At 40.6% G+C, this 25,418-nt stretch overlaps 2 protein-coding genes across 3 annotated transcripts in view; one reads left to right on the forward strand and one right to left on the reverse strand.

Moving 5' to 3' along the window:
• Nucleotides 1–4,192, reverse strand: part of CCDC186 (coiled-coil domain containing 186) — a 46,004-nt gene extending 41,812 nt beyond the window's left edge. Inside the window, exon 1 of one of the 2 annotated variants that reach the window (XR_015794478.1) lies at nucleotides 4,027–4,192. The gene's annotated coding sequence lies outside the window, so the exon portion shown is untranslated. Of the gene's footprint in view, nucleotides 1–3,735; nucleotides 3,994–4,026 lie in introns of those variants that run through there. The other variant, XM_025171465.2, reaches the window with a different exon arrangement.
• Nucleotides 4,193–4,334: 142 nt separating this feature from the next.
• Nucleotides 4,335–25,418, forward strand: part of TDRD1 (tudor domain containing 1) — a 53,578-nt gene continuing 32,494 nt past the window's right edge. The window contains exons 1-8 of the mRNA XM_088132449.1: nucleotides 4,335–4,891; nucleotides 5,612–5,807; nucleotides 17,494–17,807; nucleotides 18,000–18,080; nucleotides 19,147–19,196; nucleotides 19,595–19,721; nucleotides 20,249–20,354; nucleotides 24,671–24,722. Coding sequence (XP_087988575.1) covers nucleotides 17,537–17,807; nucleotides 18,000–18,080; nucleotides 19,147–19,196; nucleotides 19,595–19,721; nucleotides 20,249–20,354; nucleotides 24,671–24,722 — 687 coding nt within the window. The 5' untranslated portion in view covers nucleotides 4,335–4,891; nucleotides 5,612–5,807; nucleotides 17,494–17,536. The remainder of the gene's footprint in view (nucleotides 4,892–5,611; nucleotides 5,808–17,493; nucleotides 17,808–17,999; nucleotides 18,081–19,146; nucleotides 19,197–19,594; nucleotides 19,722–20,248; nucleotides 20,355–24,670; nucleotides 24,723–25,418) is intronic.

Here is a 25,418-nt window from a genome sequence, read left to right on the forward strand (position 1 = left end):
ATGTTGATTTTGGAAAGTTAAGGGGCCAGAAAGACTTGAAAGAATATTTCCTATGAGTTGTTTAAAATTTTATAAAAATATATATGCAATTAACTGTAAGAAATTCTCCCGTGGGAAAGTTTTGTTGATTGGAAGATAAGCATATGATAAGAAAGGACTTTGAAGTTTGACTAGAGGGAACCAGAGAGAACTAAAGATTACAATTAAAGGAGAAGTGACTCATTAATACAATGGAGCAATACTATTTGACTTTAGAAGAAATCAAGGATATTTGGGAACAATGTACCCAAATTACTCTTAAGATTGTCTACTACTATAAAAATGGATTTAACAGAGGCTACAGAAGATGAACAGATTTTACTGGACAAAATAGAGAACATGGTCTCCATGATCTGAACATGGATCTGAAAATGGATTTAAAAGTGTCAGACTACAAGAGTGATATGGAAAAAGATGATGCATTGGATTTACAAATGAAACCAGCTGATGTCTTAATAATTAAAGGGGACATACAAATAATAATTCAGAAGAGTGACTTGGAAAGCTTTCTTATCTTGGATTTACAAAAGAGACATGCTAAATAGTGAAGAAGTTCCAAAGAGGAAACAAAGAGAAAATGATCAAAAATCAACTTGTGAGACATTATTTGAAGGGATTTAAAGATCAAACTTTTAAAAAGTAAATGGAAGGAATATAAAGTGGATTTATTTGACCAGGGTTAAAATATATGTGTTGCAGTTTTTGGTAGTGTGATGGAATATATCTATGAGGAGGAAAGTGATGTGGGAGATCAGGGCTATCAGGAAGGAGGGGGTACATTCCAGGAGGGGGCAGGAGGCAAGAGGCAGCATAGTCCACAGGGGGAATGTGAAAGAAAAAGAGACTCAGGATAGCCACTCCCTAGAATCTCACAGGGTATATCCACTAGTTTCTGTAGTATAGATTTAGTTTGGCAAGATTCTATCTATAACGTATAAGCAAATAAAAGAACTGGACTGGACTGGACTGGACTGTTTCATTGTTGTTCTTGGGCTGGGCCTGACAGGTAGCTATTTAGTGGAACTTTTTTAAAACCAGGAATGAATGATGAGACTTTAAAGATTTGTTTATAGATAACAGATAAGATATGCTTTTTTGCATATCTTAAAGCTCTTTTGCTTTATTTTTTAGAGAAAGTAATAAGTTGGAACACAATATGGATTTATTTGATTAAGGTTAAAACATATGTGTTATTATTTTGGGATTGTAATTTCTGGTAGCTATTAATGGAATTTTTCTTTCACTAGGGCTGAATGATGAGGCTTTAAAAATTTGTTTATAGACAACAGATAAGATATGGGGAGAGATTTCTTTTGCTTTATTTTTAAGGGAAGTGGTAAGTTGGAATACAAAATGGATTTATTTGATTACATTGAAAAAATATATGTTATTATTCTTGGTAGCTCTTAATGGAATTTTGCTGATTAGGACTGAATGATGAGTTTTTACAATCTGTTTATTAATAAGAGATGATATGGAAAGATTTTTTTAAACTGAAATATTAGAGAAAATGTTAAGTTACTGAAGTTGTTTATACTTGTCTGGAGGGAGGGGGGAGTCATTTCTTTATATATCTTTTTTTCTTATTTTTTTCTTATTTTTTACTCTTTTTTCTTTTTCTTTGCACCTTTTACTTTTTTTTACTTTTTATATTCTTCTTAGTTTGTATTAGTCTTTTATCTTTGCATTTGTAAACTTTAATAAAAATTATTATAAAAAAAAGACTTTCAGATTGCCAAGATCTGCTACCAGTAATGACCTCGATCACCAACTAATTGCCAGAATGTTGCTTTAGTGCCTCCTGCACTGAATTCTATGCAAATAGAATTCAATATGCTACATATAAAGGTGAAACAGTACCACACAGAATACTTCAAAATTTATAAATGGCAAATTCTGTTCCATTATGTGTCAAATAACTTGCAACTCTACTGAAACCATATTAAATAAGCATAGTAAAATAGAGAATATAGAGAAACCAGCTTGGAATGGCAGCGTAGAATTACTGAGTCTAACCAACAGGTATTCTGATCCATAAAACACAATTTCTAAATTTTTCTGATCCATAAAACAACACAAGGCTAAATACATGCTGGTTATATCTATGAGATTTTCTAAGGTAAATTGATTATTGGGCTATGCTGACTATTAATACTAGGAATTAAATATACATATATCTCGTACATAACACACAGCACACAATTGTAAGCTGTCCTGAGTATCTTTTCTATCCAAATAAGTGGGAAACATGATTTAAAACATGATTTAAGACACATCATTACATTTGTTAAGAGCAGCTTGTATAAATTAGCCTTAAATCCCATCAAAGCAAGCCCACTGAATAATAATCTTTGTTCACACAGGTAATAAGTATCAACTGCACAGATCAAAGAAACGCAAGATAATTTTACCAAGAAGCATTAACTCCTTTTATGTAAATTACATGGCTGTCATATATCTATAATTACCAACCTTATGGTTTCACCCAAAAAAAAAAAGCAAAAAAAACAACAATACCTGTGGTTCACAAAATGCGTGAATAAAGTCCAAGAACCAAGACACCAGTGCTGTAATATTCCTTAGCTATTAATTTTTAAAAGAATACTCAAGTATGTCAAATTACATTTGTTTAAGTTTCAGCCTGTAACAAAAGCAGTTCAGAAAGATCACTGTGCAATATGGGCAGGAATCATGGCTAAATTGTGTGGAATGGCTTTGTGAACAGATTGATTTCTGGGATCTCGCCAAGTGACTTAGAACCTTATATCATCTGCTTTTATAGGCATCTGGCTACCTGGTTTTTAAATATGGAAGCCACAAAACCCCTTGTTTAAAGCTCAACATTCAACACAATAACACAGGCTGATGTTTATCTGTCAGTAATTCCCACTGAACCTAGTGGGATTTACTCTTAAATAAACACAATGAAGCTCACAGATCTTCTGATAAAGACACCAAAACCACTTTATATGCAGTAGTCTTATTGATAAGGAAGAAAGAAGAGAGAAACAACAGTAGGAAAAGAGGTTTTTTATCTATGCCTTTTGGCCATGCAACTCAGAATTAATATTTGATTGAGAAAATATTTTAATTGCAAACCAGTAAAATAAAATAAGAATAGAACATATAGCAAATCCAAAAGCTTTTCAGGTAAGACTTTTGCCTTAACAACAACAAAAAAAGCTCTTTCATCTCATGTATTCCTGTACTACATTTTGCAAACCTAAATGCTAAATCTAAATTTCACAGGCATCCTGCACTAGCGAAGCTGAAACCAAGTCACGCAAAGCTTCACGAAGGTTTGATTTAAAATAGTTATATTCCGGGGGTATTGTCAGCATCAGAGGTCAGAACCATTAGAGACCCCAAACGATTTTACACCTGACAACTTCAGACGCGTAACAGAAAGGAGGCGGCACAATCTATAGAGGCAGCACCGAGATCTACAAAGGCGTCCCTAAAGGGTCGCTCAGCCGCGGAATTAAAAGGAATTCCTCGTTCCTTACACATCTGACCTTGAGGCCAACACGTTCACCTTTCTATCATTTACTTCCTGGTAGGATAACTACATCTGGGTTTATCTCATGTTAGCACGACCGACCATGAGCATTTAACGAAAACGACAGAAGCCAACGAATGCTTTAATACGAGGAGCGGGCTAAGAAATATTGCCCTTAGGGAACCCTACTTACTGACCTACGCAGGGGTCCGCGGGAGGAGCAGACGAGGAAGCCTCGTTGAATGTTCAGCGCCTGAGGTCAAAAACACTTCCCGATTTTAAAAAAACAACCCCCCCCCCGCAAAAAACTCGAGCAGGTAGGAAATGAAACCGTGGGAATCCACCCGCTCAGCGAGAGCAGCTTTTCCTGCTTACTACCCGAGTCCACATTCCCCTCTCTCAGCCTACAGATCTTAATCCACATTCTTTGTGATCGAAGCCTCATCAGATCTCCAATATGCTCCCAAGCCCAGTCGGGAAGCGCTTACCCGTCTGCTAGGAGGCTGGGAACCGGAGCATCTGTGGCATTAGTAGCCGCTCTCCCATTGCTAATTAGTACCAAGGACCCAGAAGGCGTGCGGCTGTGGGTGTGCGTGTAGCGGGAGGGTAAACAGTCATTCTCACTCCTCTTGTTCCTGCTGCAGCCCCTAACAGGAACTGAAAGCTGACACATCAACAAAGATGGCTGCCACGGGGACCCACAGCTTCAGTGGAGAGGCGGAGTGAAGGCGGAGCGAGACCTGATTATCAGCCTGCAAGGGGGAGGAGAGAGACTCCCGAATAGGCTGGGCTTTAATTCCTCACTCAGCAGCCCGAAAGCTGTATCTCGGCGTTCATCGGGGTGTTGTGATTCATGCCTAGAAAGATACCAGGGGGAAGCGATGCCTCCCACTGGTACCAGTCTGGGCGGGAGCGTCGGCTCCGCATTTTGATGTTATGGGGCTTCGAGGATTAGATCTGCGCGCTGGATGAAACTACTGATTTTTCATCTCACCATCGGGAGAAGCTGCGGTTTAGACTGAAAATGGAATTATTGAGACTGGAAAGGGGAGAAGAGACGAATCGCGGGGCTGCTTTTCTTATTACAACGTAGCTCATGAACAGTAACGCTGGGGTGGTTAAGCAGCTCAGCGGGAGACTGGCATTTGCAGAGTCGGGGGCATCTGCTTCTGTAGAGGCGCTGAACTCGGGAGAAGCCACATTTCGAGATCAGCTCATGTGCAGAAGCTTCCCAATCATGAATCAGAAGAAATCGACGGGACCAACTAAGTTATAAGTATTTAGCACGGAGCTGGACCTGCTTTCTTCGACAGCGATGAGTCGCTTCTTCAAGCCTCTTGGAATAAACCACACGTAGGGCAGCTGGTGTTTCCCACACTACCACGTGTGTAGTTAGGCAAAATCTAGGGTCACATCCACGCAGAACCCTGCCTACCGCGCAAAGGAGCCTTAGTGGCGTTCTTCCGCGCACAGCCAGAGGTCAACTTGTAGCTGAGGCCACCTGGTGGCAGCGCGGATATTCAACCAGTTTTCTGTCTAGAGCAGTGTTTCTCAACCGGACTTCAACTCCCAGCATGCTGGCTGGGGAATTGTGGGAGTTGAAGTCTTAAAGTTGCCAAGGTTGAGGAACACTGCTCTAGAGCACACCTTCTGCTGGGGTGATGTGTGGCCTATTGATGTGCAAAGGAGCAGTTGTCAGGTGTGACTTGTGTTGCAGCAGTTGGGTGCTCCTATTGGTTCTGCAGCTGCACTCACGCCAGGACTACCCTCTTTTCCAGGCACCCCAGCCACTCAGTCAGGGGTCCCCTGCATGAAATCTAGACACAGGTTCTCCAAAGTTTCCTTCCATTTTTTAAAAAAATGTTTAGGTTGACTACTCAGTCCCATGGCATGAATGCACAAGCACAACACAGCCACGCATTTCATTTTCTCAATACAAGCCATTCACTTTCCACTGATGATGATGATTAAATTTATATGCCGCCCAATTCCCCGCAACTGTTCTGTTGCTTGGCAAGCATTTTACCTGCTTACTACAAGTTACTATATGTTTTCATTACCTTGTTTCTCCAGTGACTACATGTCTGCTCTGCCCCAAAACTTTCCTGTGTAGTCTTCCATAATATTGTAAGAACAAGGGAAAACTTCATTCCTTCAGTGCAGAAACACCTGATCACCAGAACCACAGAGGGAACTCTACTGCCCAGGTGACCAGCAACACCTAACAGAAGGCAGAGCAGCGCATGGAGTCCTTGCAGATCTAAAACAGGTAGGCTTTGACTGGGTGTGCGTGCAGTACTGCAACTCTGTGGGTGGTCATGAAATGGTAAGACAGGCCTGTGGAATCTCTCTTCCACTTGCTGGTCCTGGCCCACTCATTGCTCCTACTTGTTCTTGGATGCCAAACAATGGCATGGTTAAAATACTGGTGCACTCTATTATACATGCTTCTTGTTCAGCAGCTACTGCTAGAACCATGTGAAATCAGTGACTTCAGTAACAGTATTGCCACAGATGTGATCCTCTTCCCATTGCACATTACCAAAATGGGTAGGCATCTGCATGTCTTTTTGCCAATAAGAGTAAAATACGTCAGAGTGCCCCAAGTTGCAGAATATAAGCGGGAACGGGGATCTGCCCTTAGTAGCCTTACCTATAACATGCTCTGCACAAATAACTATCTGGACACCTTGTAGATAACTTACAACCTATGTCAATAAGACTTATTGGGTGAAAGTTAGTGGGTTTGTGGAATCTCCCTTTTTAAATATTGGAATTACTACACTATTTTTCCAACCTATAGGGATTCGCCCGGTGACACTGATATAAGTAAACAAGGAGGTGAGCATAGGAGCCCACCAATCAGGAATGCCTTAAACATTTCTGGTGGTAACATATCCTCTCCTGGGGCTTTGCCAGATGTCTGTTGTAAAATTATTATTTTAACTTCTTCAGCAATTAGCAGCAGCCACTTTAATGATGTTTTTAATATATCTGTGTCTATTAACTATTGGTTTGATATTCTAATATCTTCAAATTTCTTTTTGAAATAAGCTATCCAAAGTTCAGGTGAAATCTGTGCTTCTGTTTCATTCTTGCCTTGGAAAACTAGGTCCCAGAATTTTGTATCATTATTTTGTAAACAGGACAGTCTTAATTATCGCCACTGGCTTTTACAGTAACCTTTTTTACTCCTCCTTATCAGTGCTTGATATTTTCAGCATTTATCTCTTACTCTGTCAAATGATTTATCCTTCTTAATTTGTCTGACTAATCTAACCAGTTCCTTTCTTTCACACCTACGTTCGTGGTTAAACCATGAAACTGGGGTTTCAGTCATTTTCCCTTGCTATGAGAGGTTTAAGATTGCCAACCACTTCCTCATATATGGTATTTGCATTTTCTGGTTTTTGAATAAGTGTGACCCCTCTGCTCACTGTCGGACTATATAGCACTGACATAGCACAATGGCTTCAAGGAAGATACAAAAGCAGATGTTGACAGATAGTACTGTTAATATCAGAGGGGATGTATTGAAATGATATGGATCGTTGCAATTTTATATGAATGTTGCTAAAACCTGTGGTTGCAAATAAATGTATACAAATACCCACCTGGAAGTTCATACTGAACCAGAGCCAGTTAGGAATAGAGAAGAGTTGGGAAGCTACCATTGCAGAACAGATTGGAGCATATGCTGAGGTAGAGTTGCATGGTGATGGGGAAGAAATCTGCAATCCAGGGAATGAAAACTGTGTGAGCACATACAATGCTATGCTCTATGATACTCATTAGGGCGTGCAGGGATTTTATGGAAGCATGGCAGCCCTGCTAGAGAATTGGAGCAGGGAAGCTGTAGGGTGATTGCTTTGGGCCCTTAAGCACTGATAACTATACCTACCCATTGCCCGCCCCCCCCCCCACGGCAATCACTGTAGACTCCAACCTATTCCTGTTCTGTCCCAATACCAAATGTACTCTCCTGGTGCACAGACACCTATGGCAGGTCATAGTCCTGACTTTCATGGCTGCACTGTGCAACCCCAACCTCAGCCAAATGAGAGCAGACACTCATATGTCCCTCATGGCAACTCTGACAAGAGATTCCTTGATTACCATTGCAGCTGCAACCTATAACAGCAAGCATCGACTCACAACCTTCCTAGCAGCCTGACCGTAGAGTGCTCAACTCACAAATGAATATGCACTATGAGATATCGCAGCATGGGTGAAAGGCATTGCACATGGAAAGAGGTACTGAAATGAAGATTTACTAATAGAGTACTGATAATAATGTGAGCAGCTGGGTCAGGGAACACTGTGCGAGCGTCATAGCTGCTCTTCCCAATCCATGGGTACCTCAACCCAGGCTGGCTTCTGGCCACCATTGTCCCCATCTTGCCTTACTTGAAAATCAGTTGGAGAATGACCTTGTTTTTGTCAGGCTACCAGCATGCTCCAGCCTGGGAAGTCATGCTCTGCTTGAGCAATAGGGGACCACAGAAGTAAAATTATGGCTACGAACAGCAATGCCATCACTAGTTTGATGGCATGACCAAAGAGTAGAACGTTTTTCCCTCAAAAAGTGGCCATTGCTCCTGTTGGAAGAGGCTTCACACATGGCTGACGTATGTGAGAGAGCAATGTTCTATCTTGCCCTGCAGCATGGAGGCAGGCAGGATCCAGGTACACATCAAGGGTGTGAAATGCAGGCAACAACAAATGCAGTGCCTTCTGCTGCATCTAGGGCCAGCATAGAATGCCGTTTCTTCATTAGTGATTTTCCTATTACTGAGCTGACATGCCTCCCACCCTTCCTTGAGTTGGCAGAGAAGTATACTGGCTGTCTCTTTTGCTGATCTCAATCTTGCTTTTTTTTTTTTACATCACTGCATCACCTACTTACTACACTACATCACCTAATTACTAAGCCTAACAGGTTTTATACATCTTGAGGCTGCCCTTAAGCAGCTTTCTGTGTCGGAATAAGACTGTCTTTACTCATGAGCTGGGAATGAGATGTAGGCAACATTATGAGGACAGAGATGAAAAGATATTTTTGTTGTTGTTGTTTAGTCGTTAAGTCGTGTCCGACTCCTTGTGACCCCATGAACCATATTGCGCCAGGCCTTCCTGTCCTTCACTGCCTCCCTGAGTTTGCTCAGTTTCATGCTCATTGCTTCAGTGATGCTATCTAACCATCTCATCCTCTGCCGTCCTCTTCTCCTTTTGCCTTCAATCTTTCCCAGCATCAGGGTCTTCTCCAAAGAGATCTCTCTTCGCATTAGGTGGCCAAAATATCTGAGCTTGAGCTTCATTATCGATCCTTCCAATGAGCAATCAGGGTTGATTTCCTTTAAGATTGACTGGTTTGGCCTCCTAGCAGTCCAGGGGACTCTTAAGAGTCTTCTCCAGCACCACAGTTCAAAGGCATCAATTCTTCGGCGCTCAGCCTTCTTCATGGTCCAGCTCTCACAGCTTCATAGCCTACAGGCCCTCAAACCATAGCTTTGACTATGCGGATCTTTGTCGGCAAGGTGACGTCTCTGCTTTTTAATATGCTATCTAGGCTTGCCATAGCTTTCCTCCCAAGGAGCAAGCGTCTTTTAATTTCATGGCTGCAGTCTCCGTCTGCGGTGATCTTGGAGCCCAAATAAATGAAGTCTGTTACTGCTTCCATTTCTACCCCTTCTATTTGCCAGGAATTGATGGGTCCAGATGCCATGATCTTAGTTTTTTTAATGTTGAGTTTCAAGCCAGCTTTTGCACTCTCCTCTTTCACCCTCATCAAGAGGCTCTTGAGTTCTTCTTCACTTTCTGCCATTAGGGTGGTATCGTCCGCATATCTGAGGTTGTTGATGATTCTCCCTGCAATCTTAATTCCGGCTTGTGATTCTTCCAGCCTGGCATTTCTCATGATGTACTCTGCATATAGGTTAAATAAGCAGGTGCCTTGTCGTACACCTTTCCCTATTTTGAACCAATCGGTTGTTCCATGACCGGTTCTAACTGTTGCTTCTTGGCCCGCATACAGATTTCTCAGGAGACAGGTAAGGTGGTCTGGTATTCCCATCTTTTTAAGAATTTGCCACAGTTTGTTGTGATCCACACAATCAAAGGCTTTTGCATAGTCAATGAAGCAGAAGTAGATATTTTTCTGGAACTCTCGTGCTTTCTCCATGATCCAGCGAATGTTGGCGATTTGATCTCTAGTTCCTCTGCCTCTTCGAAACCCAGCTTGTACATCCGGTAGTTCTCGGTTCATGTATTGCTGAAGCCTAGCTTGTAGGATTTTGAGCATAACCTTGCTAGCATGTGAAATGAGTGCAATTGTGCGATAGTTTGAGCATTCTTTGGCATTGCCCTTCTTTGGAATTGGAACGTAAACTGACCTTTTCCAATCCCGTGGCCACTGTTGCGTTTTCCAAACTTGCTGGCATATTGAGTGCAGCACTTTAACACCATCATCTTTTAGTATTTTAAATAACTCAGCTGGAATCCTGTCATCTCCACTAGCTTTGTTGTTAGCAATGCTTCCTAAGGCCCACTTGACTTCACTCTCTAGGATGTCTGGCTCAAGGTCAGTGATCACACCAGCGTGGACATCAGGGACATTAAGATCTTTCTTGTATAGTTCTTCTGTGTATTCTTGCCACCTCTTCTTAATCTCTTCTGCTTCTGTTAGGTCCCTGCCTTTTTGTCCTTTATCATGCCCATCTTTGCACTAAACGTTCCTTTCATATCTCCAATTTTCTTGTAGAGATCTCTAGTCTTCCCCATTCTATTGTTTTCCTTGATTTCTTTGCATTGTTCATTTAAGAAGGCCTTCTTATCTCTCCTGGCTATTCTCTGGAAATCTGCATTCAGTTGCTTATATCTTTCCCTTTCACCCTTGCTTTTCGCATTCCTTCTTTCCACAGCTATTTGTAAAGCCTCATCAGACAGCCATTTTGCTTTCTTGCATTTCTTTTTCTTTGGGATGGTTTTAGTTGCTGCCTCCTGTACAATGTTACGGACCTCCGTCCATAGTTCTTCAGGCACTCTGTCTACCAAATCTAATCCTCTAAATCTATTCATCACCTTCACTGTGTACTCACAAGGAATATGATCTAAGTCATACCTGAGTGGTCTAGTGGTTTTCCCTACATTCTTCAATTTAAGCCTAAATTTTGCAGTAAGAAGCTCATGATCTGAGCCACAGTCAGCTCCTGGTCTTGTTTTTGCTGTCTGTATAGAGCTTCTCCATCTTTGGCTGCAAAGTATATAATCAATCTGGTTTCGGTATTGACCATATGGTGATGTCCATGTGTAGAGTCGTCTCTTGTGTTGTTGGAAAAGAGTGTTTGCTATGACTAGCTTGTTCTCTTGACAGAACTCTATTAGCCTTTGCCCTGCTTCATTTTGTACTCCAAGGCCAAATTTGCCTGTTATTCCGATTACTCCTTGACTTCCTACTTTAGCATTCCAATCCCCTATGATGAAAAGGACATCTTTTTGGTGCTAGTTCTAGAAGGTGTTGTAGGTCTTCATAGAAGCGATCAACTTCAGCTTCTTCAGCATCAGTGGTTGGGGCATAGACTTGGATGACTGTGATATTGAATGGTTTGCCTTGGATACGCACTGAGATCATTCTGTCGTTTTTGAGGTTGTACCCCATTACTGCCTTTCCCACTCTCTTATTCACTATGAGTGCAACTCCATTTCTTCTAAGGGTTTCTTGTCCACAGTAGTAGATATAATGGTCACCCGAATTAAATTCACCCATTCCCGTCCATTTCAGTTCGCTGATTCCCAAGATGTCGACGTTCAATCTTGTCATCTCATGTTTGACCACATCCAGCTTGCCTTGGTTCATAGATCTTACATTCCAGGTACCTATACAATATTGTTCTTTACAGCATCGGACCTTCTTTTCGCTTCCAGATACATCCACAGCTGAACGTCCTTTCGGCTTTGGCCCAGCCGCTTCACTCCTTCTGGAGCTACTTGGAAATGCCCTCCGCTCTTCCCCAGTAGCATATTGGACACCTTCCGACCTGAGGGGCTCATCTTCCGGCATCATATCTTTTAGCCTTTTAACATTGTCCATGGGGTTTTCTTGGCAAGGATACTGGAGTGGGTTGCCATTTCCTTCTCCAGTGGACCACATTTTGTCAGAACTCTCTGTCATGACCTGTCCGTCTTGGGTGGCCCTGCACGGTATAGCTCATGGCTTCACTGAGTTACGCAAGCCCCTTCGCCACGACAAGGCAGTGATCCATGAAGGGGAAAGATATTTTACCAGGCCATATTTATACAGTACAAAGATTAGGTACAAGTGGGGTAAACCCATAAAGACTTACAACCACTGTTCTGCCTATATGAGAGGAATGAGGAGGAATGAAGAGACAGTAGACTTCATATTGCTAAATGATAGCTGGTCATTATATGAAGATGTTATAAATCACTAGTGACAGAATAGTTAAATGTCTGCACTATATTATTCTTTGCCACTTTTCTAAAATACAATCATTCCTATGATTTGGGAGAAGCTGGAAGAAGGTAAAACCATGCGGACCCTTGTGTATTTTGCATGCAACCCTGTGAAACAACCATTAAATTATTTCTCCGCCCTTACTGCATCTGCAGATAGCCGCTCAGCAGCCCTGTTCCAGGTAACCCGGACCCTCCTTGGAGGGAGTAATTTGGGGGTCTATCTTTAGGGCTGTTGTGAGGAATATGCTGAGCATCTGGCAGGTAAAGTTGCTCACATCCGCTCTGCGTTGAATTCCAGCCTTGATGTAAGGCCAGTGGGGGCTACGGAGGCTGTCTTGCATGGTTGTCTGGGAGGAGTTTGAGCCCGTTGAACCTGAGGAAGTGGACAGGGTTCTTGTAGCTGTTAGTTCGGCCACTTCTGTGTTAGATCTGTGTCCCTCCTGGCTGGTCAAGGCTGCCCAGGAGAGGACATGTAATTGGGTCTGGGAGGTGGTTAATTCCTCTTTGAGGGAGGGGGTGGTCCCACCAGCATTCAAGGAGGTGGTGGTACACCCCCTCCTCAAGGGGCCATTGCTTTACCCAACTGATCTGGATAGTTTTTGTCCAGTCTCCAACCTCCCCTTTTTAGGAAAGGCTGTTGAGAAAGTGGTCGCACAGCAGCTTCAAAGGGCTCTGGATGAAGCGGATTATCTGGACCCCTTTCAGTCAGGATTCAGGCCAGGATATGGGACTGAGACAGCATTGATTCTGCTCTTGGATGACCTTTGGCGGGAGCAGGATGGGGACAGTGCTTCCATCCTTGCTCTTCTTGATCTCTTGGCAGCCTTTGATACCATCAATCATGGTATCCTTCTGGACTGGCTTCGGGAGTTGGGGGTGGGCAGCATTGTGTTGGGCTAGTTCTCCTCCTTCCTCCAGAGTTAGTTCCAGTCGGTGTTGATAGGAGGGGAGAGGTCCAGTCCACGGCCCCTATTGTATGGGGTGCCACAGGGCTTGGTTCTCTCGCCCCTCTTGTTTAATATCTACATGAGGCCGCTGGGTGAGGTGATCTGACAGTTCAGGGTGAGGTATCATCAGTATGCTGATGATACCTAGCTTTATATCTCTTCTCAGGGCTGTCTGAATGATGCTGTGGATGTCTTATCTCAGTGTCTGGAGGCTATAGGGGCCTGGATGGGGTGCAATAGGCTTCAGCTCAAACCAAGCAAGACTGAGTGGCTTTGGGTGTTTGGGCCTCCCAGTACCAAGGTTCTTCCATCTTTGGTTCTAGATGGGGTGGTTCTGCCCCAGATGGACCCAGTGCGCAATCTGGGGGTCCTCTTGGACTCATGGCTCTTGCTAGAAGAGCAGGTGGCAGCTGGGGCTAAGAGGGTCTTTGCACACCTTTGGATTGTATATCGGCTGCACCCATTCCTGGACCCGCTTTACTCGCTGTTACTCATGTGACCTCCTGTTTGGACTATTGCAACGCACTCTACATGGGGCTGCCCTTGAAGAGCATTCGGAAGCTTCAGCTGGTACAGAATGCAGCTGCCCAAGTTGTAAATAGTGTCGGCTATTCGACACATGTAACACCACTGCTTCGGGAGCTGCACTGGTTGCTGGTGAGTTTCCAGGTGCAATTCAAGGTGCTGGTCATCATCTATAAAGCCCTTCATGGCTTGGGACCAAGTTACCTTAGGGACCGTCTTTTTCCAGTTTTTCTACCTGTCCAATCCGGTCCGGCAGGTTGGGCATGCTCCAGGTCCCGTCAGCCAAGGAATGTCGGCTGGCAGGGACGAGACGTGCCTTTTCTGCTGTGGCACCTGCCCTCTGGGACATCCTCCATCCTGAGATTAGGATGGGCCCGACCCTTCTGGCTTTTTGGAAGGCCTTGAAGACCTGGCTTTATGCCCAGGCCTGGGGCCCCGAGTGTGTGAAGGGCCCTGGTTCATGGTTGCGTTGATATTGACAGTTTTTAAAGATCTCTTGGCTGCCTTTCTATTATATTTAATTTTTTTGTACTGTTTTTAATGTTGACTGCTTTTATTGTTGTTAGCCACCCGAGTCACTGGTCTGAGATGGGCGGCTATATAAATTGAATGAATGAATAAATAAATAAATAAATCACAAACTACATTCATATACACATAAAGAACACTGTCGTGAACCAAAAACATACATCTGAGTAGTGGACCCTCTTTTTCATGAGATTTGTTTAAAATCATTATTATGCTACAAATCATATCATCTGCACAGATCATGGATCTGACATTTCTTTGGTATGCCATGGAGTAAAAATTGCTTTCACAACTGACTTGCAAGAGATCCACCTAAAACCACTCTCAAAACACAGATCATACATGTCATGCACAGGATAAGGCACATGAATCACACTGATTTTTGGCACCATCGTGTTGCAATGTGGCCAAAAAATATGGTGTCTCATATTTGTCTATAGTTCTACATAAATCCACTGTTATATTATAGCAATGTACTTATACTGCATCATTGTAATCACTGATCTGACAACGGAGGTAAAGCCATGTGTTGTTCATGTATATGCAAAAGATAGCACCTCAACCAATACTTTCAGATGATGTTGTCCAGGAGTTTCATATACAGTAAATATTGATAAGCAAAGAGGGCAAAATGAAATCATGAAGAACTCATCCTTACTGGGGTATTGAAAGCTTTCCTTATTAAGAGCTTTGTCATAAAAAAAATCCATGATTCAGTGGACCTACATTCTTACACAATGGTGGTCCAGACCACAAGATCCATAATTATATTACCTTAGTATCTGGTCATATTTTGACATGACATTAACTGAGTCATGGTTACTGAATTAAAACTATTTTCTAAGTTTTCATGGCACACCATAAGATATCACACAGGATGAGATCAAACAGTATGTTAGGCTAACATGTGGTTAACTAGTTTGTAATTTAGTGTCATGTGGCTTTAGTCTATGTTGTGTGATATCTAGCTAGTTAACTTAGCCACTGTTTATTCAGTTCACTTTTTGGGGTTCACACAGCTCACCAAACCATAAACAAACTCCCCTAGCTGGGTTAGTAAAACACAGTAGGTTGAAATATGGCCAACTAGTTTGTGGTTTGGTATGTTCCATAGATCTAGAAAACCTGGTTAATCACAGGCTAGCAAGTTGTATGAACAGGGTCAACTGACTTGCACATTCTGCGAGAACATGTGCAAGCCCAGCTTTTTTAGAAGAAAATTATGCTCTGGTTAAAAAAAAAAAAAAAAGAGGTGCAGTATTTAATCTACTGGGCTCAGACATAGGACCGTCCTATTGTCAGAAACAGGTTACCTTAGCACTGCAATTACATAACGAGGTAAGTGCCACAGAACCAAGCAGAACTTGTTTCTGAATAAAGAATTGCCAATGCTCAAATACTTACCCTTTACAAGTTCAATACAACCCATACAGCAATCATGCTTTAGCGTTTGACAAATTCATAAAAGATGGGCTGGACACAGACAACGTATTGTGCATACTATTTTGGCGTGTAGATTGTAGCAAACGTCCTAAAATCAGCATTACTACTGTACATAGGTTTTACGCACAGGCAATGAGAACGGTTGTCCAAATCTTGTACTGTACTGTACAACAGAATATGTAAAGCTAAGGGGCAGCTACACCCTAGGCAACGAACCAAGCCAACATGAAAAGGAGTTCCCGTTTGCATCATCGAGGAAATTAAAGTTAAGAAAAAAATACCCACAAAAACATAGCGCGGCGACGACACGTCCCCTTCGCCCTTTCTTCAGGCTTCTTCCCGCTCGCTTTATCCCCACAGTCCGCCGGCTGTGCAGGAGGCGCATGCGCTGTGGCGATCACGAGGTGAGAGGAAAAGGAGGTAAGACTGAAAGTCTGGAACGAAGGCTCGTGGCGCTTGGAAAGACCTCGCGGCCTTTCGTATTTTGAGGAGGAGGAGGAGGTGCTGAGGAGGTCTGCGTCGGGTTCTGCTTCCAAAATATCGAATACACTTCACACCTTGGGTGGTAGGTTGCAACTAAGCTTGCTCAGGGCCCCTTGAGACAATACCTTTGAACGCTTTAGCCCAGCTCGATCGGGCGGCCTGAGCCACAAATTGCTAGGTCTCCTCTGGGCAGCTTTCATATCTTGCGCACCTTGCACGAGGCCTAATGTGACATACTTGATTGGAAGGTAAGATACGTTGTGAAAGTTGTGGTTTACGTAGCCAGCTATGATTTATCGCGGTGCATGAACTTGCTTCACCCCTCTCACTCCGCCCCATCAACAACCGGAGTCGCGCGGCCTCCCCAGTACCTTCCAAGCCTTCCGTTCTTTGCTTGTCAGTCACGAGAATTACGAGTGAAGATCTTGGGTTCGATCCTGATTTTTCCTGGGCTGGATATCCTTGCGAAGTGAAATGAGGTAGAGGAGTGTTGAGGTACGTGGATCAGAAGAGAGAGCGAGACCAGCGCTAGGTTTGCTTGCTTATTTTAAATTCGTGGAGTAAGTCTTTTGGTTTAACCAAGGTGGAATATTAACATTAATTCCTTGGAATGAAAGAGTCAGCTGTATAAGATACACTACCTATGAGAAAGTGCAAATAATAACCTTAGTATGGGAAGTACAAAGCTGCAGGCACCCAAAATAATGGGGTTACCTTCTGGGTTTTCATGTTTCAGTCGAAGTACATTAGTGTGCCAGTGGTCGGTGAGATTACTGTATGTGTTTGAATCCTTGAGGCAGATATAATGGTAATATCCCTGGATGTGGTTCTTTAAACTCCTGGAGCATTGCTAACAAAACAGCTTTACAGAATTTGGAACACTGGTTTTCTTTGAAGAATGATGTGTGTTGAAAACATTGTAGGTGGCCTTAGTCTGCGGTGGCAAAAAATCAGAATGTGTCTGGTAGCAGCTTTTCCAACTAACATATGAGACTAATCTATCTCACATGTAACCTGCATGCCCAACCTATTTTTTCCTCCCCTCCATTTCATCCCACTTTAAATCCTACATCAGTCTAACCATTCTATGCATCTGATGAAGTGAACTGCAGCTCATGACAGCTTTAACCTTTTAATAACATTTATTAGGTGGAAAAGGTGCTACCAGACTTCTTTTGTGTGTTGAAACTGGTTTAAATTTGCTCAATTACTTTTTTCAGATTTTTCTTTTAATGAAAAGGGATGTAAGAAACTAAATTCAGAAAACCTGCTATGATGGTAAAAGCATATAATACATGACCCCCCTTTTGAAAACATTTTTGCAAGGCTTTTAATGGTTTTCTTATATTTTAAAGTATTACTACAAATATTGTGATATATTCTGGTGGGCTGGATGTTTTAGTATATTTTGGGATAGAGCTGTAACAAATACGCAAGTAAGCTATGCTTAACAGAAAAACATTACATGTAGAAATATGATCTAGGTTATGTTTAGGATTGCTTTTTTGTACAATTTAATTTTTTTAGCTAATTTATTTTATTTCACTCTCCTAGCTATTAAAAGTTATCCAAGAAGTTGTAAGGGAAGAATTCTAATATGGATATGCACAAAATGGCACAAAGGCTTCAGATAAAGAATAAGAAGCTCAAATGTCCAAATCAGTCATTGAGAAGTCCCAGCACAGGCCCCAACTTCAAAAGTATTGTACTTGATGAAGATAAAGCACCACCATTACACAACAATTTTTCAATTTGTGAGCAGGCAAAATTATTTGTTGCAAATCATGGGAGTGGTTCAGTGGAAAACAACCATGATGGCTATGATCACAAAATAATTTCATTAAATGCGACTGGAAGGGGAGTAAAAGGTGAGAAAAGACCCTTCAATTTAATGTGCTTCAATTTAATGTGCAATCTTAAGTGCTTCCTTTTGTAATTTTATCTTGTGAGATCTTGGAAAATGATAATGGTATGTTTCTGTTAATTTCATTTATTTGTAGCTGCTTCTAAAAAATGTTTTCCTTTAATAAAATTGGGTAATTTTCTTCCATCATGTAAAGCTTCTCCAGGAAATTCTCTGCAGTTTGTCACCCAGTTCCCACCTTCCCAATCTCCAGTGTCAAAGCTCAGTAGTCCAGAAGGTATGTATGTTTTGGTAAGAAAACCAGCTAATTGGGATAAAGGAGAAAGTGGCATGCTATAAACTTGATAATTCTTTACCTGTAAATATTGGCAGTAATGTTAATTGTTCTTGAATAATAACATTGGACATAGTTTTTTCCTTGAGTGTTCTATACATATGGATTTTTTTTTTTTTTTGTCTGCGCTCAGTCATTGCTGACCCTGCAGTGACTGCTTGGACGAGTCCTTGCAGTTTTCAAGGCAACTGTTTTTCGGAAGTGGTTTGCCAGAGCCTCCTTCCTAGGGCAGAGCCCAGCTGGCAAGCGCAGGAGGCGGGGTTTCCGTTGCTTCACGCCCTTTTCGGGCGCGCACGGTTTTTCGCGCTTACCGGCAACTGCTCCCAACTCCTTTTTTTGCAAGGCGCCGCCAGCATTTTTCCTCCCACCGGAGTGAGAGTACCCATTTATCTACTCATGTGAGTTTTCGAACTGTTGGGTTGACAGGAACTGGGGAGGAAACAGGAGCTCACCCTGTTTAATGCGAAGGCTGGACTTGAACCGCTGAAGCGTCGACCATTTCTGGCCGGCAACTTTCAGCGTCATTAAGCCGCTGCGCCACCTCGTCCCCCTACATATGGATAGTTTGTATGTAATAATAATATTACTTACAGGTAGTCCTCATTTAGCAACTTGGTCATTAAGCAAAGTGGTCACTAGATGAAATTGTGACTATGCTTATGATCTTACTTCAGCTTTCCTTTGCTTTACAGACCTGCAAAGGTTGTAAATGCGAGAACTGGTTGTAACGCTACTTTTTTTATCATTGTAACTGCAAATGGTTGCTAAATGACGCTGTTGCTAAACAAGGACTGCCTGTAATGGTTTAAGGCTCCCTTGAGTTGAGGTCCACTGTTGATTATGAGAGTCTGTTTATTTGGTAGTTAACTTTAAAACTTCATGTAGTGCAAAACTGCATTTGGATAAACATATCCTGAACAAAAAAAATGTAAAAAAATGAATTAATAATTTAAAGTATCTTAAATCTGTTAAATTATTTTTATCTAAATATTTTTATTCTGTATTATAGGGAATTTCAAATTCATGAATTTATTATCTTCTACAAAGAAGATAAATCCTGTGAGTTTCCAATAACATTTTTTTCTTTGTCCTATTATTGTTATTAACATGATTAATTGTAATAAAGTATGTAGTTCCCAAGTTAGTGTCCGATTTATACCTAATGCTAAGCTGTAATTTGATTCATGTTGTTAGTGTAGCATTATATTTTATTCGTTGTAGTTTTGGTCAACACACTATTAAAAAAAAAAAACTAGCCTGAAGTTATATGTCAACACACCTATTGTATATTTCTCTGGGAGGTATGTACTTACTTTTAGATTTTGAGTATTATATATCAGTCTCACTGATTTCTTTCTGAGAAAACTTAGGGATTTTTATGTGGTAAGACATTGCAGTAGTAATATCTTACATATTTAAGACAAACATATGTTTAAATTTGTAAATATGCTTTGCAGGTATCTGGCTCAGCATTGATACAAGCAATGCATGTACCAACTTCTCCTGACAAAGTTTTACCTATCAGCTGTAATCCACAGTTAAGTCCTTTATATCAGCCCACTTGCCATTATTGTGGGCTGTTTGGTAAGTTTTTGTTAACTAATCTGTGATAAAACAGTGCAGATTTTAAAATGTAGATTTAAAAGTCTGATCAAATAGTACTCCTTGCTAATAGCTTTTAAGCAAAGAAATGTAATGTGAACTCAGGTGTCAGTTGAAATATCTAACACTGCACCATGAATTTACTAAATAGCCTTAGGGAGACTGCATCTGCCAAATGAAAGCAAACATAAAACTATAAGTTGAATTGAGTTTACTGAAGTAATGGTTTCATCACTTGGAACTACTGTTATGAAAGCTGACTTGCCAGTACAAGCTTATAACAGTGGTTTCCTATAAAAAGAATTGAAGTATAAAGCTAAATGTGCTTTGTAGGTGTCTGGGTCAACCTGGATATAAGCAGTGCAGAAAATTATTTCTTCAGCTAGAGTAACTCCTAATGACTATAGACATAACTTTCTTGCTAGTTACATGGCAACTGTTTGCCATTGCTTTCTTCCAAGATAGTTTTCTTTTCTGACTTTCCAGTAATGTTTTTGTAATCTTTTTAGGATCCTTAAGATGCACACAGTGTAAGCAGACCTATTACTGTTCTTTGGATTGTCAGAGGAAAGATTGGCAAATGCATAATGTGGTCTGTAAGCCAAGTAAACCAAAGTAAGTTCATGGATTAAAGTTTGTTTAAATTTAACTAAATGAATGGTAGCTGTATTGTTTTAGTTCATTAGTCAATTATATTTAATAATGTGCAATTACAATTTTAATAAGGGATGAATGATCGTTTATAGAATTTTTAGAAGTTGCTCTGATTCAGAAGAAAGAAGCCACACCCATGCAGACTTCTATTTAGATAGTTGCATACTCAGATTGTGGTGTTTAATCAAAAATGTATTAAAATTTTTATTGAGTTGTGATTGAATTGTTCAAGTAATTAGTAACATAATTCCATAATACATAAAGAAAAAAATAAAATAAGAAAAAGGTGCGCTAGAAAGTAGAGACAAGTAATATACAAATTGATGTTCACTGTATAGGGTTGTTGGTAGTAGGTCTGTTGCAATTAAAATGAAATATAAAGCCCATCTAAATTTGATAGAATTGTGGTTCCTGCTTCTGGTATTTTATTTAACTTTATCTGTGACCTTTTCTAAAATGATGATTGAAGAGGGCATGTTTGGGAGCTGCACTGGGTCCCAGTTTGCTTCCAGGTCCAATTCAAGGTGTTGGTTATCACCTTTAAAGCCCTACATGGCATGGGACCAGGTTACCTGAGGGACCGTCTCATCCCCATTATATCCACCCGTCCCACCCTGTCAGGCAGGGAGGGTATGCTGCGGATCCCGTCGATGAAAGAATATCGACTGGCGGGGTCCAGAAAGAGAGCCTTCTCTGCCGTGGCCCCTGCCCTATGGAATACTCTCCCCCCAGAGGTGAGGCAGGCTCCAACTCTCTTGTCCTTCCGGAAAGCAGTTAACACCTGGCTCTGCCAACTGGCATAGGGCGCAAAAAAGGGCAACCAACCCTGGGGGTGGCTAGCACCTTGAAGATGCTCCCATATGTTAACATCTTACTGACCAACAACATCTTAGAAGATATTATTTGTGTATGTGTTTGGTTTTTATTCTATTTTTACTGTATTTTATATTGTTTTATTGTATTTTAATATTTATTGCTGTTTTATTGTGAACCACCCAGAGTCAGTTTTTGTGAGATAGATAGATAGATAGATAGATAGATAGATAGATAGATAGATAGATAGATAGATAGATATTAATGCTTTTCTCAATTGGTAAGTTATGTAAGGTTTTCCAGGTTTGAGTAAATATTATTTTAGTTACTAAGATTAAATAAATTATAAGCTCCTTGCTTTTAAACCTGGGGTTCAATCCTATGAGTAAGCGCAATAACCCTAAATCTGGGGAGCATTCAATTCTTTCCTCCCCCTGCCTCTAATTGTAATCTTCTGAGGTCTCTTTAAAATCCTTTTATCAATTCTTCTTCTTTTTTTTTTTTTTGCATGAAAGCAAAACTTCCTTCCTTCCTTCCTTCCTTCCTTCCTTCCTTCCTTCCTTCCTTCCTTCCTTCCTTCCTTCCTTCCTTCCTTCCTTCCTTCCTTCCTTCCTTCCTTCCTATTTCTTAAAACCTATTTTGGAATTTCCACTGAGAAGTATTGAAATAAAAAATTGAACCTTGCAAGGATTTTCATTTTGGCAGCTGCAGTCCATCCTACAACATGAAAATATTGTTAGCCCAACTTTTCACTTCCTTGTTCAATTTCTTCCATGTAGGCATACGGTTATTGATAAACATTAATATTTTGGTAATTGTGATCCCTAAATATTAAAAAGATTTATATACAATTTGAATTCCTAAATTGATCAGAACTTCCTTTTGAATTTTCTCTTCAAATTTCTCTAATTCCTTCTTGATATAGTTAGCTGAATGGGAGGTGTTCAAGAGAATCAGAACCATGTCATATAAATTTGGAAGACAGGTCTTGTCACCTAATTATATCCCATAAATCTGATCATTGGTTCTATTGCCAGAGCTTCCATAACTAAATTGAATAATAAAAAAGGTGATAAAGGGCAGCCCTGCTTAGTACTTCTTAAAATCACAATAGAATCTCTCTACAGAATAAGAGTCATAACTGTTGAGTTTTATCTGAGGTATACCGGTTTTAAAAATGTAATTCCAGAGAATCAAAAGCTTTAAATATATCTAGGGAACATATAGGTAGTGAAGAGTTACTTGTTTTGCCAATTTGTATAGTAAGTAATGGTTTCCTAGTAAGAGTGCATATGTATGTTTTTTGGAATAAAACCAAATTGAGCTGTATGAGTAATTTTACTTATAATGGTTTTTAGGTGGTTAGCTAATAATTACTTGTAGAATTTAAAATCCTTATTAAGTGAAATGATCCTGTACATGTCAGTTCCTGAAAATGTTTATCTGGTTTAAAGATTAGAGTTATCTTAGACTCTTTCCGAGTCTCTCCAATGCAGGTATTGCATAAAAGTAAAAATTCAGGTATTAACACATCTTTAAATTTGTCTTAAAACTCCTTTGATAGTCCATCCAAACCTGGAGATTTCCCATTTTTAATAGCTTTAAAGACTCTAGAAATTTCTGAAACGGGGCAAGGAGATTCCGTGAGTTATGTGTCCTATGGAACTTGTTCTGGAAACATTTATTTTAAATGATTAATTAGTGATTATTTGAGAAATATAATGGTTGAAAGAAACATTCAAATTCTTTATGTCTTTGGTTTTTTTCTATCACTATTGAGCATTGCTATTGTTAATTGCACTAATGCTTTTTTTTTCTTAGTTTTTTCAGTTTATTTAGCAGCATTCTAAGATTTTTATTAGCATGTTCATGTCTTTGCTTAGTAAAAAAAATAATTTGAGAGGAGATTATTTTCTACCTGTTTATGAGTACTGGCTGATTCAATTTTCTGTAATTCTTTAGCCATACTATTCTTTCTTCTAAATTACTCTATTTACATAACTCCCCTCTAAAAGAGCACAGTCAGTATAGTTTTACTTACTCTGCAGCATATTTAATCAAGATTGGAACACTGAAGTAGCATGCACCTTTGGGGCCAGCAGTTTTCAAGTGTGATGTAACCACCTCACAGGCTGATAAAAATAAAAACTAAGCATTCCATGTATTTGTGCGCAAAATCTTTAGAATTTGAGATATATCTAGCTCAAAGCTGCTTTTTCCAGCTTGGAATGCCCTATTCTGGTAGGAACAGTGCCAGTTCCACTACCATCAGTTTGAACATTTGGAATTAGAAATATTTTGCACATTCTTTGATAAATATTTAAACCCCTTTAAATACATTGGTATAAAATAGAATGTATGCATATGTTGCAATAAAATGTTGACCTCTGTAGTGCCTCTCTTCTCTCCACTTCCTGAGTCAGATGTCTTATGTCCACCAAATATGACATTTCTTTGTGGTTCCTTACTTCCTGATCCCTCCAAGGATTTTATGTGCTTAAGAAAAACTCAGGGCTTCCTTTTCCAGTGATGTTAACACTTTGTTCCTGCCCCTGCCATACCTGAAATGGTTAATATTTTACTTAGTAAGAGTTTATGTTTTGGATATATTGCAGAATTCTAGTTTAAGCAGGTCCAGACTGAGATGCTAAAGCAGCATATGAAAGAGGAGTACAGTGGTACCTCGGTTCACAAACTTAATTCGTTCCGCGACTCTGGTCAGAAAAACTCAGGGCTTCCTTTTCCAGTGATGTTGACACTTTGTTCCTGCCCCTGCCATACCTGAAATGGTTAATATTTTACTTAGTAAGAGTTTATGTTTTGGATATATTGCAGAATTCTAGTTTAAGCAGGTCCAGACTGAGATGCTAAAGCAGCATATGAAAGAGGAGTACAGTGGTACCTCGGTTCACAAACTTAATTCGTTCCGCGACTCTGGTCGCGACCCAAATTGGTCGCGTCCCGAATCAAATTTCCCCATAAGGTTCAATGTAATTACGGTTAATCCGTTCTGAACCATATGTTTTTTTTTTAAACCGCAAAAATATGAAACAAAATACAGTACGAAGAGAGAGAATGCTAACCTTGCTCGACGTGACTTCTGGCGTGGAGGACAGGAAGGCGGGTGGGGAGGCGGTTATTGCTTGGAGGGGGAGTCCCCCTCCCTACAGGAAGCTACAACCATGTGTCACGGGAGGGAAAATGGCCGCGGATCCTGTTCGTCACCCAATCCGGTGTTCGCGAACGGAGGCAAAATTTTGCAACCAGAGCTGTTTGTGACCCGTATTGGTCGTGAACAGAAGCATTCGTGAACCGAGGTACCACTGTATTTCTTGATCAGTTAGACGTTCATAAAGCAGCACAAAGTTATACTGCCACAGCATATAACCTCTTGTTTCTTTAAATGGACCGACCTTGCACTTGAACTGAACAATTGTGCTAATGAATGAAATTATTGTTTTTAGTACAAATAAAGCTGAAGATTATGGAAAATCATTGGATGAAAGCAGTAAAAAGGTATGGCGAAAGGAATTTTTTTCTGTGGTTGAGAAAGCTTGTTATACTATTCTGATGATGCCTGTATATTGGTTCTTTTTCTTTGTAATACTTTCCTCACTTAAAATTTGCGCTTGGAAAGGGCTGTCTCTAGTCCACCATGCCCTGGCCCAGTCAAGAATCAACATAAAAATATCCCTGATAGCTATCAGACTTCTGCCTGAACATATTCACTAAAGGGGAGCCTACTACCTCTAGTTAATTCATTCTACTGAAAGACTGCTCTTACTGTTAGATTTTTTCTTTCAAGCGGAATCTGCATTCTTAGAACTTAAATTATTCCATGTCCTGATCTCAGGAATTATAAACAACACGCCTAAACTTTCAGAGTGATGTCATTTAAGGTCTTTGGAAAGAGCTGTAATTTCCCCTCTCTGTCTTCTTAACCAGCTGAACATGCCCAGCTGCTTCAGCCTCTCTTCATAGGATGTAATTTCTCAGCTTTGATAATCCTTGTTGCTCTTCAGTGAACCAATTCCAGTTTTTCTGAATCCTTAAAAGTGCAATGTTCAGAATTGAACACTTACTCAAGGTGGAGTCTGACCGAAACAGAATAAAGGTAAACTAATACTTTCCCTGATTTGGAAAGTATACTTATCTTGATGCAGCTATTGATACATTTGCCTTTTTTGCAACAGTAAATAACATTGCTGACTG

This window comes from Python bivittatus, unplaced genomic scaffold (assembly GCF_059951505.1).
Source record: "Python bivittatus isolate LINGU-HERP-01145 unplaced genomic scaffold, Pbiv_v1 ctg000980_np1212, whole genome shotgun sequence".
Taxonomy (NCBI): Eukaryota; Metazoa; Chordata; class Lepidosauria; order Squamata; family Pythonidae; genus Python; species Python bivittatus.